The 17,534-nt window shown below is 41.1% G+C and overlaps 1 protein-coding gene across 1 annotated transcript in view; it reads left to right on the plus strand.

The window, feature by feature from the left end:
• The window catches only part of top2b (DNA topoisomerase II beta), a 131,332-nt gene that overhangs the window by 7,034 nt on the left and 106,764 nt on the right, over positions 1-17,534 (plus strand). The window contains exons 3-5 of the mRNA XM_077549538.1: positions 2,675-2,765; positions 2,979-3,042; positions 3,187-3,332. Of these exons, the coding sequence (XP_077405664.1) occupies positions 2,675-2,765; positions 2,979-3,042; positions 3,187-3,332 (301 nt within the window). The remainder of the gene's footprint in view (positions 1-2,674; positions 2,766-2,978; positions 3,043-3,186; positions 3,333-17,534) is intronic.

Genomic DNA, 17,534 nt, shown 5'->3' on the forward strand with positions numbered 1-17,534 from the left:
TTAAATCTATTTCTTAAATGTAGTGTTCCTTATTTAAGGGGGGTGCTACTAATATAGTTACATAAAAATGTGGTTATATCTACAAAATACCCCAGTTTTTGTGTTGCACTTATCATTCATAAGCATTACCATAGTGACCTCACCATATTAAAGCGTTGTTGTTATGGTGTAGTGCTGCTAGTACAGGTACATAAAAATCTATCTATCTATCTATCTATCTATCTATCTATCTATCTATCTATCTATCTATCTATCTATCTATCTATCTATCTATCTATCTATCTATCTATCTATCTATCTATCTATCTATCTGATTATAATCGGCTGATTATTGGCCTTCAAATATAGGCCAAAATAATCGTTCAAATGGGCCAAACGGCAGATTACCTTCCCCATAAAATATTATTGAAGAAAACCAAAGTTTGCGACGTTGTGAAAGTACCCTGAATGCACCATTTGCTTGTGTAACATTAGCAACTAGCAAGTGTGTAGCGTATGTCCATCCATCCATTTTCTCAATCGCTTAGTCCTCACAAGAGTCGCGAGGGTCACTGGAGCCTATCCCAGCTGGCTTCGGGCAGTAGGCGGGGTACGATAAAACATCGCTAGCCTAGCGCTAATGCTAAAAGCAAAGGGATGATCCCATTCAAATGCTAACAGGAAGTTAGCATCTACTTCTGGAGTGTTTTTCTTTCAAATAACGGATATTCACACACAAATGTTGTGGGAACACATACCCACAGGTAAGATAACACTAAGCAAAGGCACAGATTCTTCCCAATGTGTGAAAAACTATTTATTTTAATAGAATTCAATCGTAACTTTCTTCTGTACTCACTTTAATTGTGTACACCATGGATGACCGGCACCAAACTGCACCCAAGAGGCCAAAATGCACAGGAACAGTGAGGTTTTTGTTCAGCAATTATTTTAGTTTATTCTATTTTTATTTCACTTTCTTATTGTTTTAATTGTTATGGTTGATACCCATTGAAAAGGAATTGGGGAGGGGGGCGGTAATTTTATGCATTAAATATATTTTTAAATAATCGGCAGATTTATCTGTAATCAGTATTTTTTTTTCTGACTAAAATCGTATCGGCATCGGTCTATAAAAATGCATATCGGTCGGGCCCTAGTTTGTATACAGTATAAGAATATGCATTTCAATTGGTGTAAATTACGCAGGGATTTTCTCAATTTGCATTCCCTAGCCCATGCAAATAGCAGGGGTGCACTGTATTGTAGTTAATTATTATTATTTATTTTTTTAAATGTTGTCCTCATTAGCATATTTGGAATTGGATTAATCCATCCATCCATTTTCTTAACCGCTTAGTCCTCACAAGGGTCGCGGTGGGCGCTGGAGCCTATCCCAGCTGGCTTCGGGCAGTAGGTGGGGTACACCCTGAACTGGTTGCCAGCCAATCGCAGGGCACACAGAGACAAACAACCATCCACACTCACAATCACACCTATGGACAATTTGGAGTGTTCAATTAACCTGCCATGCATGTCTTTGGATTAATCCAAAAGTCATGAATATTACTCAAGTTGCATTACTTTACTATTATGGTAGTTGGATTACATTACTAACTAGATTTTTTAACAGGCAACTAGAAACCCAGATTACATTTTAAAACTAACCCAACTCATAGCATAATATGACTATTATGTATAGATAGATTATTATTCATTGATGTTGTCTTTTAATTTTGTTTGACTTTTTATTTATTTATCAAAATGTATCAAATTGATGCATTTAAATATTAAATACTGCACATTTACTTCCAAGGGAACATGCCCCAAAAGCTGTTCTATACATCCCTGACCCAATATCATGCTTGGAATGCACAAGATTTTTATTTATTTTTTAAATCACCGCACCAGGCAGCCCCCCTTGTTCTTGATACCCACTGTTTACTTTAATGCCTCTATTGCACTGTTTTCTGCCTTTATATTTTGTGTTTGAAAATCTCCCCTTTGTACACTTGTCATGTACAATATTATTTAAAAAGAATCTGCGCGCCTCGCTGCACTGCAAAATTTGACAACAGTCATTTTAAGCATAACAACTTTTCAGTCAATTGAAATGTTTTTTTGCTTTAACCAATGCGTTTTGGGCGCGGAATAAAAAGTTTGATTGCTGTAAACTAGCGCACACCACACACACACACAAACATTCCTCACTTACCTTTTTCTGCGGTGTCTCCTCACGCACACACTATACCAATGGAGACGATGACGCTACTCTTCTGCTAACACTCTGCCAATATTCCTCGCCGCTGATGAGCATCGATCCGGGTTAGCCTCAAGAGGTTAGCTTCCCGCTGACGTTGGATGCGTCCGCTGGATTCTACTGCTCACGAATGAACAGTGACGCATGACGTCATCAGAGCTGCGGCTTTTTAAAATAACCATAGTATTCTTGTTAAGAGCCGGAACGCGGCAGTGTTCATTGATTTCCAAAACGAAATACGGACAGTCCGTAAGAGTTGGCAGCTCTGTTATAGTTTGACAACCCTGCTAAGAGATATTTATATCCCCATCAGCACCAACTGCGCCTTCTTTCCGATGATTGACAATCTTCAGGACACTTAAAAACGTGCAGTTGCGGTTGCCATGACCTACAGCTCCTTAACAATGTTTGTTTGTTTTTTTGTTTCCCTCTCAGGTAATGTGGGTTTTTGATGATGAGGTTGGAATGAACCAGAGGGAAATTACCTACGTACCTGGACTGTATAAAATTTTTGATGAGATTCTTGGTAAGTCAACAATTTAATTTTATTTAGGGATGTTACAATCCAATCACATGAACTAAAATTGGGGGAGGGGCACCAATCATGCGATTTTCAGCCAATCTGCACAGAGCAATGAGATGGGTTTTATTTATTTCTGAAATTTCAATTATTAACAAAGTAACAAAATGTGAAATAAATAAATAAAATAACAGGCCTTTTTAAATTCTTCCTATACAGTCAATGCAGCAGACAATAAACAGAGGGATAAAAACATGACTGCAATTAAGATCACCATTGACCCGTAAGTTGCATACCAAGCTTACATTTTCTTTTAATTAATGGAGAGATGGTTGTTATGAAGAACAATGTCTGGAAATCATTGACATTATTCTTTCTTTGCTACTTCATTTTACTAATTAATTTTCTCTTAATCCGCTTCCACTAGTGAGTCCAACACTATCTCTGTGTGGAACAATGGTAAAGGAATACCAGTGGTGGAGCACAAAGATGAGAAAATGTATGTCCCAGCTCTCATTTTTGGCCACCTGCTCACCTCCAGCAACTATGATGATGAGGAAAAAAAGGTCACAGGTGAGTAGAAGCCAGTGGTTACACCAGGCCTGGTTTACTCAAAAATCAAGTCAAAGGTCAATTTTTCATGGTCCCTCAGACCCCATATGATAACATTGCAACTTTCAAAGCAAACTATAATTTTTACTTTAAAAAAGTATGCAGTTTAAGAAAAAATAGTAAGTAAGTAGAATGTGTATATTATTCACAGCTAATTATTATTATTGTATTATAATTGTGGCATATAGTGGCAGGCATAAAAAATAACTGCTCTTCAATTGGATAATAATAATAATGCATTGGATTTATATAGCGCTCTTCTAGACACTCAAGGACGCTTTACAGAGGAATGGATTCATTATTCATGCACTCGCACATTCACACTGTGGTGGCGGTAAGCTACTTAAGTAGCCACAGCTGCCCTGGGGCAGGCTGAAAGAAGCGTGGCTGCCAGTGTGCGCCAACAGCGCACCACCAAACCTCCGACCACCACCAAACATTTGCACCTTTCATACACCAGTGTGAGTAGCACTGGAGGCAATGTGTGTGAAGTGACTTGCCCAAGGACACAACGACACATGATTCAGGGAGAGCGGGGATTGAACAGCCAACCTTCTGGTTACTAAGCAACCGTCTCTATACCCTGATCCACGGCCGCTACGATGGCAAAAGGTACAACCAACCTGTGTGTATCAATCTGTTGCTATTCATACAACAGAATCAGCCTCTTTGCCGCCGGCTCGCGGAAGCCGTTCGGCAGCGAGGCGGGCCCTGCCGCCGGCCAAGTGGGGACCTCTGCTCTTTCTCCCGCAAAGGTCCACCGCTGCCCGACCGGGGCCTGCCTCGCTGCCGAGTATCTTCCGCAAGCCAGCAGGCTCCGTGGAAGGATGGCCGTGTGGGAAGCGGAAACTGAGTTTGCCAAGGCGGGCGAGACAGAGAATAATGTAATTAATTATGCCTGTGGCAAGGTGGCAGTTGGTGATCATCCCACCGTAACCATGGATGGCGCCATAATGGAGGGGTGTTGAGCCGCATTTTGTAATAACGGTGCATTTTGTAATAAACGTCCAAAATGTAATAACTTTTTCATTTCATTTTGTAATAAACTGACGCATTTTGTAATAAACTGCCCCAACGCATTTTGTAATAAATTTTGCCGCATTATGTAATAAGTTATTACATTTTGAGAAGATTATTACAAAATGCACTTGCAACTTTTTTATTCTCTAGAAAATGTAATAACATGGTGCATTACGTAATAACAATTCTAAATTATTGTTTATTTGTTTGTTAATCATATTTTATTTTACTTTAAAGTATTTGTAAAAGTTAGGCCTATTATTAGTATCACTGTATTAGCCTAGTCGCAGTACTTAGTGATTACTATCAGTACACTATTCAAAGGTTGCATTAGCAGAGAATATTCTGTAAATTCCAGATTTTTTTTATTGGATACCAAAACCACATCAAGAATAGTTATAAACATCCAACAAACCTTATAATGCTTCTTATAATACAGAACAAAACTGTGGGTATCAAAATTTAATCCATTCGTAAACATTAACATATGCACATACAAAATAGAAACGCTGATGAATAGGTAAAGAACAGCTTTATTTATGCATTTATAGAACCTTTCAACAAAAATAAATGCAACCAACACATGCAGGCTTGCGGCCAATTTAAAATAATAATGAACCAATGTAAGTGTCTTCTGCTTGTTTAGAGAGCTGCTGTGACCAGCAAATTTCTCCACTAAGATTAATTTTAAACAAATATGAAATTGCCTCAAAAGGCTAAGCAAACAACAAAATTTATATTTCCAAAATATATCCGTAATTTCAAATTGTCCATGTCTAATATGTCTAATTACCAGCCAAGCCATAAACCACTTGGAATGTTTCCCAAACAGCTCCTTGAGTTTTAATGCCACACCACCAAAGCGCCCTGCTGCTTTGTACAACCTGTGTACACTAATTGTGTGCTTTCCAAAGACGTCCAACCCAAGGCTTCGGCTTAATGTTTCCCTTAGATAGATTGATGGATGGAATCGATCTGCAATGTCTTTAAAATGTTTAGACACTCTGTTAAACGTCCCAAGCATTGGCATGTCATCCTCAAGGGTCATTTTGATAATAGACTGAAACATTTCAGTTGGTAGGACAGGCTGAACAGGGGGTATAGTCAGAACAGGGTCCTCAGGCTCATCAGGCTGGATAGGTGGGTCACACTCATCTAGTGAGTCAGGCTCGATTGGTGACCATAACTAATTTTCATTTTTCCCATGTCCAATAGGCCAATTTGGTGTCGATTTTGCACTTCTTTGGCTTGAATGGTCATCAAAGGGGGCTTATTCAGAAACTTTGCATTTTGAAGTTGGTACCACTCAGTTCTGTTCAAGATTTCCTGCACCTTTCTTTCACTTATGCCAATATGATGCATTCTCAGTCGTTTGCTCAACTTTCTTGCTCCAGAACCCTTACTATCATCTAGACCCTTTTTAACAACACAATCAACATTAGATTGTAGCATGACTGGCTTGCCGGCACACAGCAGTGTCTGCCCATCCTCACTGAGAGAATAGACCCCTTGATTTCTCCAGAGACGCACCAAGGCATTTTGTTGAATTCTTGTGCGTTCAGAAACTGGAACATGAAACTCTCCTCTCAACTTGCGAACTATGACATTGTACATTTCCTCGGTCATTGCTTGCTTTTGTCCATGGCCTACAGTGAGCCCCAGCAGGTTGCAGGTCAGGGTTAGAATTAGCAGACCTACAAGGGTGACAAAAGAGGGAAAATGTTTAACTCCCAAAACTAAACTGCATTTTGTGCCTTTTTTTTGTCCGCAGGCGGGCCGGTGCAAGTAGACAGGTTAATGCAGTGAGCATAACTTGGACAATGCAGGTTTAAATTCAGTCATATAATTTCTTTTCAAGGGCAAAACATCTACATAACTTTAGATCAACTGCAACATGTCTTTATACTTCCATATATTCAATTACACAGATAATATTTGACACAGTTTTTTCATACCTGGCATGTTGAACTCTGTTGGCTGTCTCAATTAAGCATGCAAGCAGTGCATGATCCTTGTAGAACTGATGCAGCAGCCAATCAGATTACAGGCCGCCCTCCCCTCCCTGGCTGAGTGACAGACCATGTAGAGCAGTGGTGTCCAAACTCGGTCCTCGGGGGCCGGTAGTCCTGCAGGTTTTGGAGGTTTCCCTGCTCCAACGCACCTGTTTCAATCAACAGGATTGTTATCAGGCTTAGTAGAGCTTGCTGATGAGCTTCAGCTGTGTTGGAGGAGAGAAATATCCAAAACCTGCGGGACTACCGGCCCCCGAGGACCGAGTTTGGACACCACTGATGTAGAGCTTTGAATTTGGCCACAAGTTATTGGCCTATATAATTCCAAACGTGTTCTGTCATACATAGATTTATTGGGCTACATAGCTCTAAGGGAAATTGCATAAAAAAACAACAAAAAGTCACTCTTGTATAAATTCATTGTTTAACAAACAACAATAATAGGTATTATTACATAATGCACCATGTTGTTACATTTCCTAGAAAATAAAAAAGTTGCAAGTGCATTTTGTAATAATCTTCTCAAAATGTAATAACTTATTACATAATGCGGCAAAATTTATTACAAAATGCGTTGGGGCAGTTTATTACAAAATGTGGCTTTATTACAAAATGAAATGAAAAAGTTATTACATTTTGGACGTTTATTACAAAATGCACCGTTATTACAAAATGCGGCTCAACAGGGGGAAAAAAAAAAAGAGTTGCGTGAAAGGACCGTACGACGGCCCAAACCGAAACTATTTAACTGATCGAATTTAACGGTTTTCAAAAACTGTTCCAGCCCTAATATATATATATGTGACCCGCTACGGCAAAATGGTCCTGATGTCGGAAGGATGTTTATCCAGCTACACACGAAAAATTTACAGTTTGCATGAAAATGTCTATTTTGCGATTTCTCCACAAATAGTCTCCTTGAGGTCTGTAGTTTCATTTCCCAGCAGCACAAAAACATGTAAAAAAAATTAATAGAAGTGTATGAAAATAAGCAATTATTAGACAGTATGCATCGTAACCAGTAAGTGTTTTTAGCCTAGCTGCTAGCTAGCGCCGCGTCTTCCACCTGTTTATTAAAAGCAATCCGGATTTCCTCACCTTAAACGGCATTCACAAATGGTTTATATAAATGTTGTGAGGATAAGCTGTTCTGATAATGGATGGATGGATGGATGGATGGATGGATGGATGGATGGATGGATGGATGGATGGATGGACATAGCAACCAAAAAAAGTCAGAGTCCATCATAATAAATGAATGAATGATGCGCACGTCATAACACGCCATCATACCTTGTTGTAGAATCGCGTTGTAATCCAGAGATTAATCTTCAATTCCGGGATCTTTTTCTCAATGAATCGATTTCTGTTTTTAATTCAAATAACTAAGGCATGTCCACTGACGGGTGTAAGCGAGGAGGAGTCAAACACATTGACAGGTGCTGTTACTCGATCTGCTCCGCTGTCTCACATGACTGACAGCGAGTTGGGATGAGTAATGTAAATAAAAGTTTTTAAATGTGGCAATGACTTGTATGTAATGTAGGCTATTGTAAATAAAGTAATGTTTTGATCACTTCTCGGTGTCAATTACATGAGACGGCGTCTATGAAAGACGACACACCACTGATGCGTCAAAAATGAACCGCCAGCCTGAGACGCAAAAAACACCAACAATTTTCACTTTGTGGTCTTTAAGTAGGATGGAATTAAAATAAAATGTGAAATATGAAACTTAAATTAAAAAAAAATATATCGCAATGGGTCTCTGTGATGGCGAATCACCCCGCCCAAAATCCACACAGGGTAAGGAGTGACTCGTAAATACAGTAGTGTTGTGTTCCTTATGTATTACGTTGGGGGTGTAGTGATGGGGTGGACTGGGGATTAAACTCTGTTGAACTATTATGACATTTTCATTTTCTTTATGTGATCAAAAAACATTCGAGACATAACATCCAACCATGATGTTATCAATAAACTTACTTGTCACAGCCTCACAGGTCACACCAAATTGCAAATAATCTTTTAATTCACACAAAATTATTAATTCAAATGACCCCCTGTGGTATTATGACCTAATTTAAACAAGAAAATACGACAAGGAGCAACAATAAAATAACTAAACTTTGGCTGATGCCTCAGAAGATGAATTACAAGCTGAATGCGATCTTCAAAATTGAGGCTTATTTTCCTTTCTTTTCTTTGGTCCTTTCTCGGGTTTCCTGACGGCCTCACGACTCTGGCTGGAAGTGTTCGGTTTAGGGAAATGGTATGGAATTTTTTAATTTTTTTAATAGGTTTTAGGTAAACTAATGAATGCACGCACATACATACAGTATATTCACCCACATACAAAAAAATAATTTAAAAAAAAATATATATATGTATATAAAAAAAAAAAGGAGAGCAATGATGATGACATGTCAAATCGGTAAAATTACCGAATGAACAATACTGAGCTCTCCAGAAAAAAAAAAAAATAAATAAAAAAAACAAAGTTGAGGCTTATTTCATCTGTTGAGAGGTCAAACTTCCAAAACATTTAAAGGGTTCAAATCTCGGACGATGGCCTTACCTGGAATTGGAATTGACTTTCCACTGTTATTTTAAGAGTTCCTGAAAATTTGAGATTCATATCTTTTTCCTAAGATATTATTTGCCACGTTTCTACTGCAGGGCGTTTGGGTATGGGGAGGGGAGTAGGGACTTTCACAGAAACCGTCCTCTTAGCCGGCCCGCTTGTGGCTGTGTGTCCACTGCGAAGTACGACCCATTTCGCGACGTCACGAGTTTCGATCGACATGTAAACGCCGTGCCACGGTTTCTCCCGTGACGTCAGCCAAGCACCGCGCGACAAAAATCACGAGGAAAGAGAAAAACTTTAGGTGATTGCTGTTTTTCTCTGCTTTATATTTTATGTACTGTACGTGGCGTGGATGGATTGGTTTGAGTGAGAGGAGACGGCGTTTAGATGAAGAATTTGAAAAGGCTGACTCGCAAGTCATGAGTTTTTATCAACACGTAATCGCCTTGCGACGGTTTCTGTGATGTCACCCAAGCACGGCGCCGCAAATATCAGAACAACGTGGAAAGAGAAAAACTTGTAGCGGTTGTCATTTTTTCAGCTTTTTGTACTTGCCGTGGATGGATAGTTTGAGTGAGAGGAGACGGCGTCTAGATGAAGAATTTGAAAAGGCTAACAGTAGAGTGGAACGAAAATAGGCAAAGGATTATTAACTCTTTCACTGCCAGACGTTTTCAGAAACGGGTTGTCCCCACTGCCAGCCGATTTAAGCATTTTGAGTGATCTTTCAAGGTCCACAGAAAATGTTGTGTTTGGACTATGGAAACACACATACTACCAAATGAAAGATTGGACTCTCAGCTTTTCATCAGAAAACCACCCGATCTTGTCAAAAGAGAGTCATTGCTGCCCTCTAGGGGCCAAAAATAGTCATTAGGCACAACAGACAGACTTGAAACTTTCACCAGACATGCGGAAGGGTTTCCTCTACCCGTTTCAAAAAAAAAAAAAAATCATTGGATGACGTCTTTTGACATCATTGGCAGTGAAGCGTAGGTTTTTACTTGACGTCTTTAAACGTCAGTGGCAGTGAAAGAGTTAAGAGAATTGTTTTGGTGGAAGAGACTTAGGCCAATCAGCACAAAAGCCCGATCAGGAGTTTATCGGGCCGGCGGAGCACCTACCCTCGAGTAGGACCTCCGCTCGTCCCTGTAAGTTCCTGTAAATTGTCAGAAGGGTGGAGTTTGGTGGATGACCCAAATGCAGGGAGCAAAAGCAGCCAGGCAAGGAAGTAGTTAAAAAGGGGGTTTAATTTAGAAAAAGGCTAACAAGGTACTTGGCGAAAATAACAAAATCAACAATATCCAAAAACACAAGTCAAAGCAACAAACCAAACAGGATCACGGCTAAGCAAGGAAATGATGACAACAGGACATGGCATGGGTGTGACAGTGACAATGACTCGACAAGGACTGAAAGAAAGCAGGGAACTAAATACACACAGTAACGAGACGAGAGACACCTGTACAAGACACACGTGACTTGGGGAACTGATTGGTAACACCAGGGACCGAACAGGAGGATATGATGAAACTTGACGAGACATTGACAAAGGGAGACACACTAGGAAAACATGACCAATAAGAGAAACCACAACATGACAGGACGGGGACTTGAGCCTGCTGTGGAGCCGGGACAGGGACTTGAGGCTGCCGTGAAGCCGGGATGGGGACTTGAGACTGCGGCAGACGTGGAGCCGGGATGGGGACTTGAGGCTGCGGCATACGTGGAGCTATTATTTCATATATATATTAGAATTTATTTGTTTAAAAGTACAAACGAACAAATTGTTTAGATATTTCTTTATTGGAACTATTTTCTGGATAGTCAAGTGACTAATGAATGTGCATAAATAAAACAGGAATGAGCTGAACGCTTGACAAATGAACCCAGATCATGATAGAAGTGACATAGTTTTTTAACCAGACGATTCAACCTTTTTTTGGACGTGCTTGTACAGTTTTTTATTTTGTGTTTTATTAAATAGTAAACATCAAGACGTGGTCCTGTCGTTTGCATTCAAGACTCATCGTTACTCTGGCTTCAAGGGTGTTTGTTTTTTGTGGAATAACAAGTACAATTTATCCAATACACAATTGGCTCCTACACTCCTTTTTCTCAAAACAAGGGAACAACCTTCCAACATTAAAACTGCTGTAACTTTGTCAATTTTTGAGGTACATCCATCCATGTATTATATATAATTTTAAAGGGAATTAAGTGCATAATTTGAATATATCAATATCTCAATTTTGATATTTTTTTGGGGCACATGAGGACCCTTTTGCCAAAGAGTAAAGCTGTTTTCACAACTAATGTCACACCAGTGACCAATCAATCTACAGTTACAAAGGCAGAAATAAACACAGTTACTGGAGCAATAAGTGCTTTCCAAAAACCTTGTCTCTTCTGTCAAGGTGATCATGTGATGGAACAATGCAAGAAATTGACTAAATCCCTTCATAAAGATAAGTTAGAGTTTCTCAGAAAAAAGGGATTCTGAGTCTGGATTCCTCATTCCTCATATTGATGCGGATATAGATCTGTTGATCGGTACCAATGTTCCAAAGATTAGGGAGCCAAGGAAGCTCATCAGCAGCATAGACGATGGGCCATATGCTGTAAAGACAATCCTGGGATGGACAGTAAATGGGCCATTGAGAGTAGGCGACTGCAAATATATGACAAAGGTCATATCAAAACGGATTTCCGTGACCAGATTGGATGAACTGTGGAATCATCACTTCAAGTATGACTTCTCTGAGGCGGGCCATGATGGAGATGTCAAGAGAGGCTCTTTAGTTCATGGAAATAATGTCACAATCAACAAAGATTGTAGATTGACATTATGCTGTTGGTCTTCCCGTTGAAGAAAAAGGACCTTCGAATGCCAAATAACAGTAATAGCAGAACAACGAGCTATGAGTCTAAAGAGGAAGTTAATCAAGAGTGACTCATATTGTGAGGACTATATCAGCTTCCTGGCTACCATGATGGACAAGGACTATGCAGAAAAGGTTCCTCTCACAGTACTAAACCATGACGATGAAAGAGTTTGGTATATTCCACACCATGGAGTGTATCACCCTAAGAAGAATAAGATCCGCGTGGTCTTTGACTGTGGTGCTTCATATCAAGGGACTACTCTGGGGAACTTCTACAGCACTAGCACCCTGATTGGAGTTATTACTAGATTCTGTCAAGAACTAGTGGCTATGATGGCAGATGTGGAGGCCATGTTCAAGTGCCACCAGAGGACGTCGACCTGATGCGATTCTTATGGTGGTCAGAAGGAGACACTAACAGCGCCCTGAGAGAGTACAGGATGGTTGTATCTATATTCGGTGCTACTTCATCACCAAGTTGTGCCAGTTAGGCTCCCAGACGGTGTGCACAAGACAACAAGGATCTGTTCAATGCTAAGGTGGTCGACACAGTACTGCAAAACTTCTATGTTGATGACTGAGATCAGTCAGTAGCGTGGAGGAAGCTATATTGCTGTGTCATGACTTGAAAGCCGTCTGTCAGACAGGGGACTTCCACTTGACAAAATGGATAAGCAACAGTCGGATGGTACTGGCAACCATACCTGAAAATGACAGAGCGAAAGAAGAAGTACAAGACCTGGATCTGGATGACATAACTGAATCACTTCCCTTGGAGAGGGCCCTTGGAGTGCAATGGTGTGTCCAGACAGATCGCTTTGAATTCAAAATTAACCTTCATGACAAACCTCTCACAAGAATATCCTTTCTATGGTGAGCTCCATCTATGACCCACTAGGAATGCTGTCACTAGTCATTTTATCTGCAAAACAAATTCTACAAGAGTTATGCAGAATGAGGCTAGGCTGGGATGACACAGTACCGGATGCCCTCGCCCAACAATGGACTGAATTGATGAAGAGCTTGGTACTCCTCAACGAGTTTCAAGCCGGTACACATTCTATATTTTTCCAACTGCACCATTTCTGTGATGCTAGTGAAGATGGCTATGGCACAGTGACTTACTTGGTACAATGGAATAGCCGCAATCAATTTCATTGTACTTTCGTAATAGGTAAATCCAGGCTCACACCTCTCTAGCCTACTACTATTTCACGTTTGGAATTAACTGCAGCGACTTTGGCTGGGCGCATGGGCAGAATGTTGAAGGAGTTACAGATACAGCTTGAAGACTCAATTTTCTGGACTGATAGTATGGCAGTAATGCTGTACATCAACAACAATACAACAAGATTCCCTACATTCGTTGCCAACAGGGTCTCTAAAACAGTCACCCAGTGGCAACACATAAACACAAAACTGAATCCTGCCGATTACACATCAAGTGGACAGAAGGTGAAGTCTTTCCTACATAATACGACCTGGATTTCAAGACCGCATTCCCTTAGCAAGTCTGTCAATTACTGGCCAAATGTGCCTGATCATATAGGCGACCTCATGAACACAGTACCCTGAAGTAAAGAAGATAGCAGCTGTTAAAGTCAATACTATTACAGTAGGAGATAATATGAACGTCATTGATCTGTTGATAGAACACTTCTCTTCATGGACAAGACTCAAAAGAGCAGTGGCTTGGATTTGCAAAGCAAAGAACATGTTGCTTTGTCTAGCACGGAAAATAAAGGAGCTTACTGCAAACATTGAACCGATTACTAACGAACTTCAAAGGAGACAACTCTACAAAATTATGTCAAAATACAAATCAACTCTAGGAAATGTGAGCGTTACAGTGGAAGACTTAAAGGATGCCAAAGTAGAAATTGTGTCCCACTGCCAAAGACAGAGGTTTCCATAGGAAATTGTTGCTCTACAAAAGGGTGGACCAATAAGAAACGGCAGCAGCATATACAAACTTGATTCAGTACTACAAGATAGGATCACGAGAGTCAGAGGAAGGCTTAGCAGAGTTGCTATGCCAGAAGAGGCAAAACACCCAATCCTTTTGGCCAAAGACCACAAAGTTTCTGAACTGATTATCCGAAAAATCCACAGAGAAGTAGGTCATTGTGGACATGTTATATCTAAATTGCGTCAGAGATTTTGGTTCCAAGGGGCAACCGCTGCAGTCAGAAAGGTATTAACTAAGTGTGTCATCTGTCAGAGACTACACAGCGCTGATGGGCAACAACAGATGTCGGACCTGCCACAAGACAGAGTGATGCCAGATGAACCACCGTTCAGCAAGACTGGAGTTGACTATTTTGGCCCTTTTGAAGTCAAGCGTGGAAGAGGAACGGCCAAAAGGTATGGAGTCATCTTCACTTGCTTGGCCATTCGTGCTATACATTTGGAAGCGGCAGCTTCTTTGGACACGGACTCGTTTATCAACGCATTGCGTCGATTCATCCCGAGGAGAAGCCAGGTTGAGGAGCTACGTTTGAACAAACAAACAAACTTTGTTGGAGCAGAGCGAGAACTCAATAAAGCTATGCAAGAATGGAACATGGCCAAGATCGAAGGCGCTCTGCTGCAGCGAGACATTAAGTGGGTGTTAAACACTCCAGCTGCTTTCCACCATGTATGGGAACGTTTGATTTGATCCATCAGGAAAGTCCTTAATGCTACTTTGCATGCACGTCTGGATGAAGAGGGTCTTCAAACCTTTCTATGTGAGGCTGAAGCAATCCTTAATGGTCGTTCACTTACTGCATCTTCCAACGATCCAAATGATCTTGAGGCACTCACCCCGAATCACCTGCTGCTGCTGAAGACAAAGCCAACTCTACCCGTGGGGCTTTTTAGCATCAATGATCTCTATGCTCAGAGAAAATGGAAACAGGTTCAGTACATGGCAGATCTTTTCTGGAAACGCTGGGTGAAGGAGTATCTGCCTGAGCTCTAAACACGTCATAGGTGGGCGCGAGCATCACGGAACTCCGCGCCAGGAGATGTTGGTGTAATTGTGGACGATTCAGCACCAAGGAATTCCTGGGTCATGGGCAGTCATTGACACAATGCCTGATGAGCGTGCATATGTTTGTCGAGTTCGCTTGTAGGCCAAGACTAGCGAACTGGAACGACCTATCGCCAAGATTTGTCTTCTTCTGGAGGCAATGTGAACTGGACTGTAGACATCGGTATCAATGGACTGTTATCTGTACAGACTGTTGTAATTGTTTCCATGCGTAAAAAACAATTAGGGGCCGGGTTATGTATAGGTTACATGCCAAAAGACATGTCATAGTTATGATGCTATTCTTCCTATATGATGATGCATTGTTATTATTCATGCTGATGTATGATTTGTCCAGTAAGAAGCTCAGTCAGGCAGCGTTGAGCTGCGGAGACACACGGTTTTCTTACCGTGTCTGTTTGTTTGTTGTCAGTTTGTTTTGTTACTAATTAAATCAATCTCAAAGACAAGAACGGACTTAAATGGATTACTAATCTAGCGATTATTTGGGTTGCCGTAGTGGTGAACGAGAAATTTAGACGGTACTGAGGGGAGTTGTAATTTCCTCAGCAACCTCTGGGGGCACCACGTTGACTTTGTTTGTTTGTAGGAGCAAAATAAACGATAAAAATCCTATTATCAAGTATTCATAATCTGAAGTTCATCTAGTTAATCATGGAGTTCTTTGCTTTAATAAGATAATTACTAATCCACTCAGACACATATACATATATCAAACACAGCCTAACCTATTAATGAAACTGAATTAAAATATGTGAATCAAAAAGAAAAAAAAACATGCAATCTAATGAACTAAGATAAAAAGGTAATGGAAAAGGTACATGGGGAATAGAGATGGAAGCGTTTTGACCTGTCAATCCTTTTATATTTGAATCAAAGCGTTGCGCCATTGGTATGGTCAGATTGCAATGAAGGCGCACTTACGGACTGGTTCAGGTGCACGGGAGAGAGAGGGACTCGGCGAGCGGCGATCCTCAGTTAAAGAAAACTCAGTTGGAAACAATCTGGGCGGTCGCCGCACACGCAGCTGGAATACTGCACTGGAGTCTCTGGCTGATGGTGATGGCCGCACAACTGAGAGGCCGCTGCATGTCTCTGGTTGGTGGTGATGTGCTTGCGCAGTTGACGTCGCAGTCAGTTGGTTTGGGTGCTGTGGGGCGTCTTGGGTGCACGGCTGGAGCAGAAATGGGTCACTGGCGCCCAGCGGCTCGGTGCCTAACAGCCGTCGTGGAACTGGGTCGGCGAGACGCTATGTGATTCAGAGAGCGGAAGGAACAGACGCGCGTTTTGGGACGCGCAGTGTGGTTGCGAGTCCTTGCGTGATGCGTGCTTTGGGGCGCTCAGAGAAGGAAGCTATGTGGTCGCTCTCAGCGTGTTCGGCGACCACGTCTCTCGTGATGGTCAGGAGAAGTACATGGGGCAAGAAGAGAAGAGGAGAGCAAAGAGGGAGAAGAGAGAAGAAGATGGGGAAGTTCTTTCGCGCGCTGACTTTTAAACTTTTCTCCCAGGGGGTCGGAGAAGTAATCCCGCCTCTTCCGTGAAGCAGACTTGGTCGACTGAGACCAAGCTTTTGGGATAGCATTTGATAGTTTTTGATGAGGATTGAATTCATTGAATTCATTTCTCATTCTGAACACATTTCAAACATTGCCGCCATTATAAAGTTATTGAATCCGCTAAGATTACTAATTAGCTAAATTTAGATGGCTGCAGAAGTTACACACATCATTCATTTGAGATAGACATACAGGTTGTGTACAAAGATAAACAACAGAAGTCACTTGATGTCAGTAAAGTACATAGAGTCCGTTTATGTCCCGAATTATGTAGACTTCAGATTAATTACGAGCGGCAGGATTCTTGAGGATAGTACCGATAGTGACTTTTGTACCGTATAACTTCCAAGGGTCATTGTTTCCAAAAACACATGGCTGATTCCTGTAGATAGACCAGACCATAAAAGTGGTCTGGGGACTGATAAGAAGTCTTTATCGCTAGTTTGCGTGCTGAACAGGATTTTAGATCTCGGTAAGCGCTGAGGTATGTGTTTCCTGTGGGTTGTAAAAACGAAATCCAGTCCCTGCTGGAGGGAAATTCAAAGAGTTTTTCCTTTTTTAACTGTCTCTGGTTGGTTTAAGAAAACACAGGGTTAAGGCACGCACACACATTCCCCAGGGGGAAGTGTTTAAAAGGGCAAATTAAAAAAATTGAGGGTGACGGGCAATATTTGTTACACTAACAACCAGGATAAAGTACAGTAGCTGTGCGTAAGCAAACTGCACCAACATTGCCTACCACCATTCCTTACCCTAATCTCAACCATAACCCAATTCAAACCTAAAACTCTAAAACCAAGTCTTGACCCTCAAAAAAAGGTCTAAAACTTGTGGGGCCCAGCAAAGGATGGGTGGGCCCCACAAGTCTGTGAAAACCCATTATATACATAGTATTTACTGACGTCACGAGATCGCGAGCCCACCCCTCATTGTCGGGCAACTTTCCAGTGAAGTCAGCTTTGCTTCTATTGAGTTTACACCAAATGTTATTTTGTTATTGATAAATGTCACCCCCAGCTTCCTCTAACGTTACTTGTGTAAGCAAAACATATGCAGAAGATTTAGCACT

Source organism: Vanacampus margaritifer, chromosome 17 (genome assembly GCF_051991255.1).
Source record: "Vanacampus margaritifer isolate UIUO_Vmar chromosome 17, RoL_Vmar_1.0, whole genome shotgun sequence".
NCBI lineage: Eukaryota > Metazoa > Chordata > Actinopteri > Syngnathiformes > Syngnathidae > Vanacampus > Vanacampus margaritifer.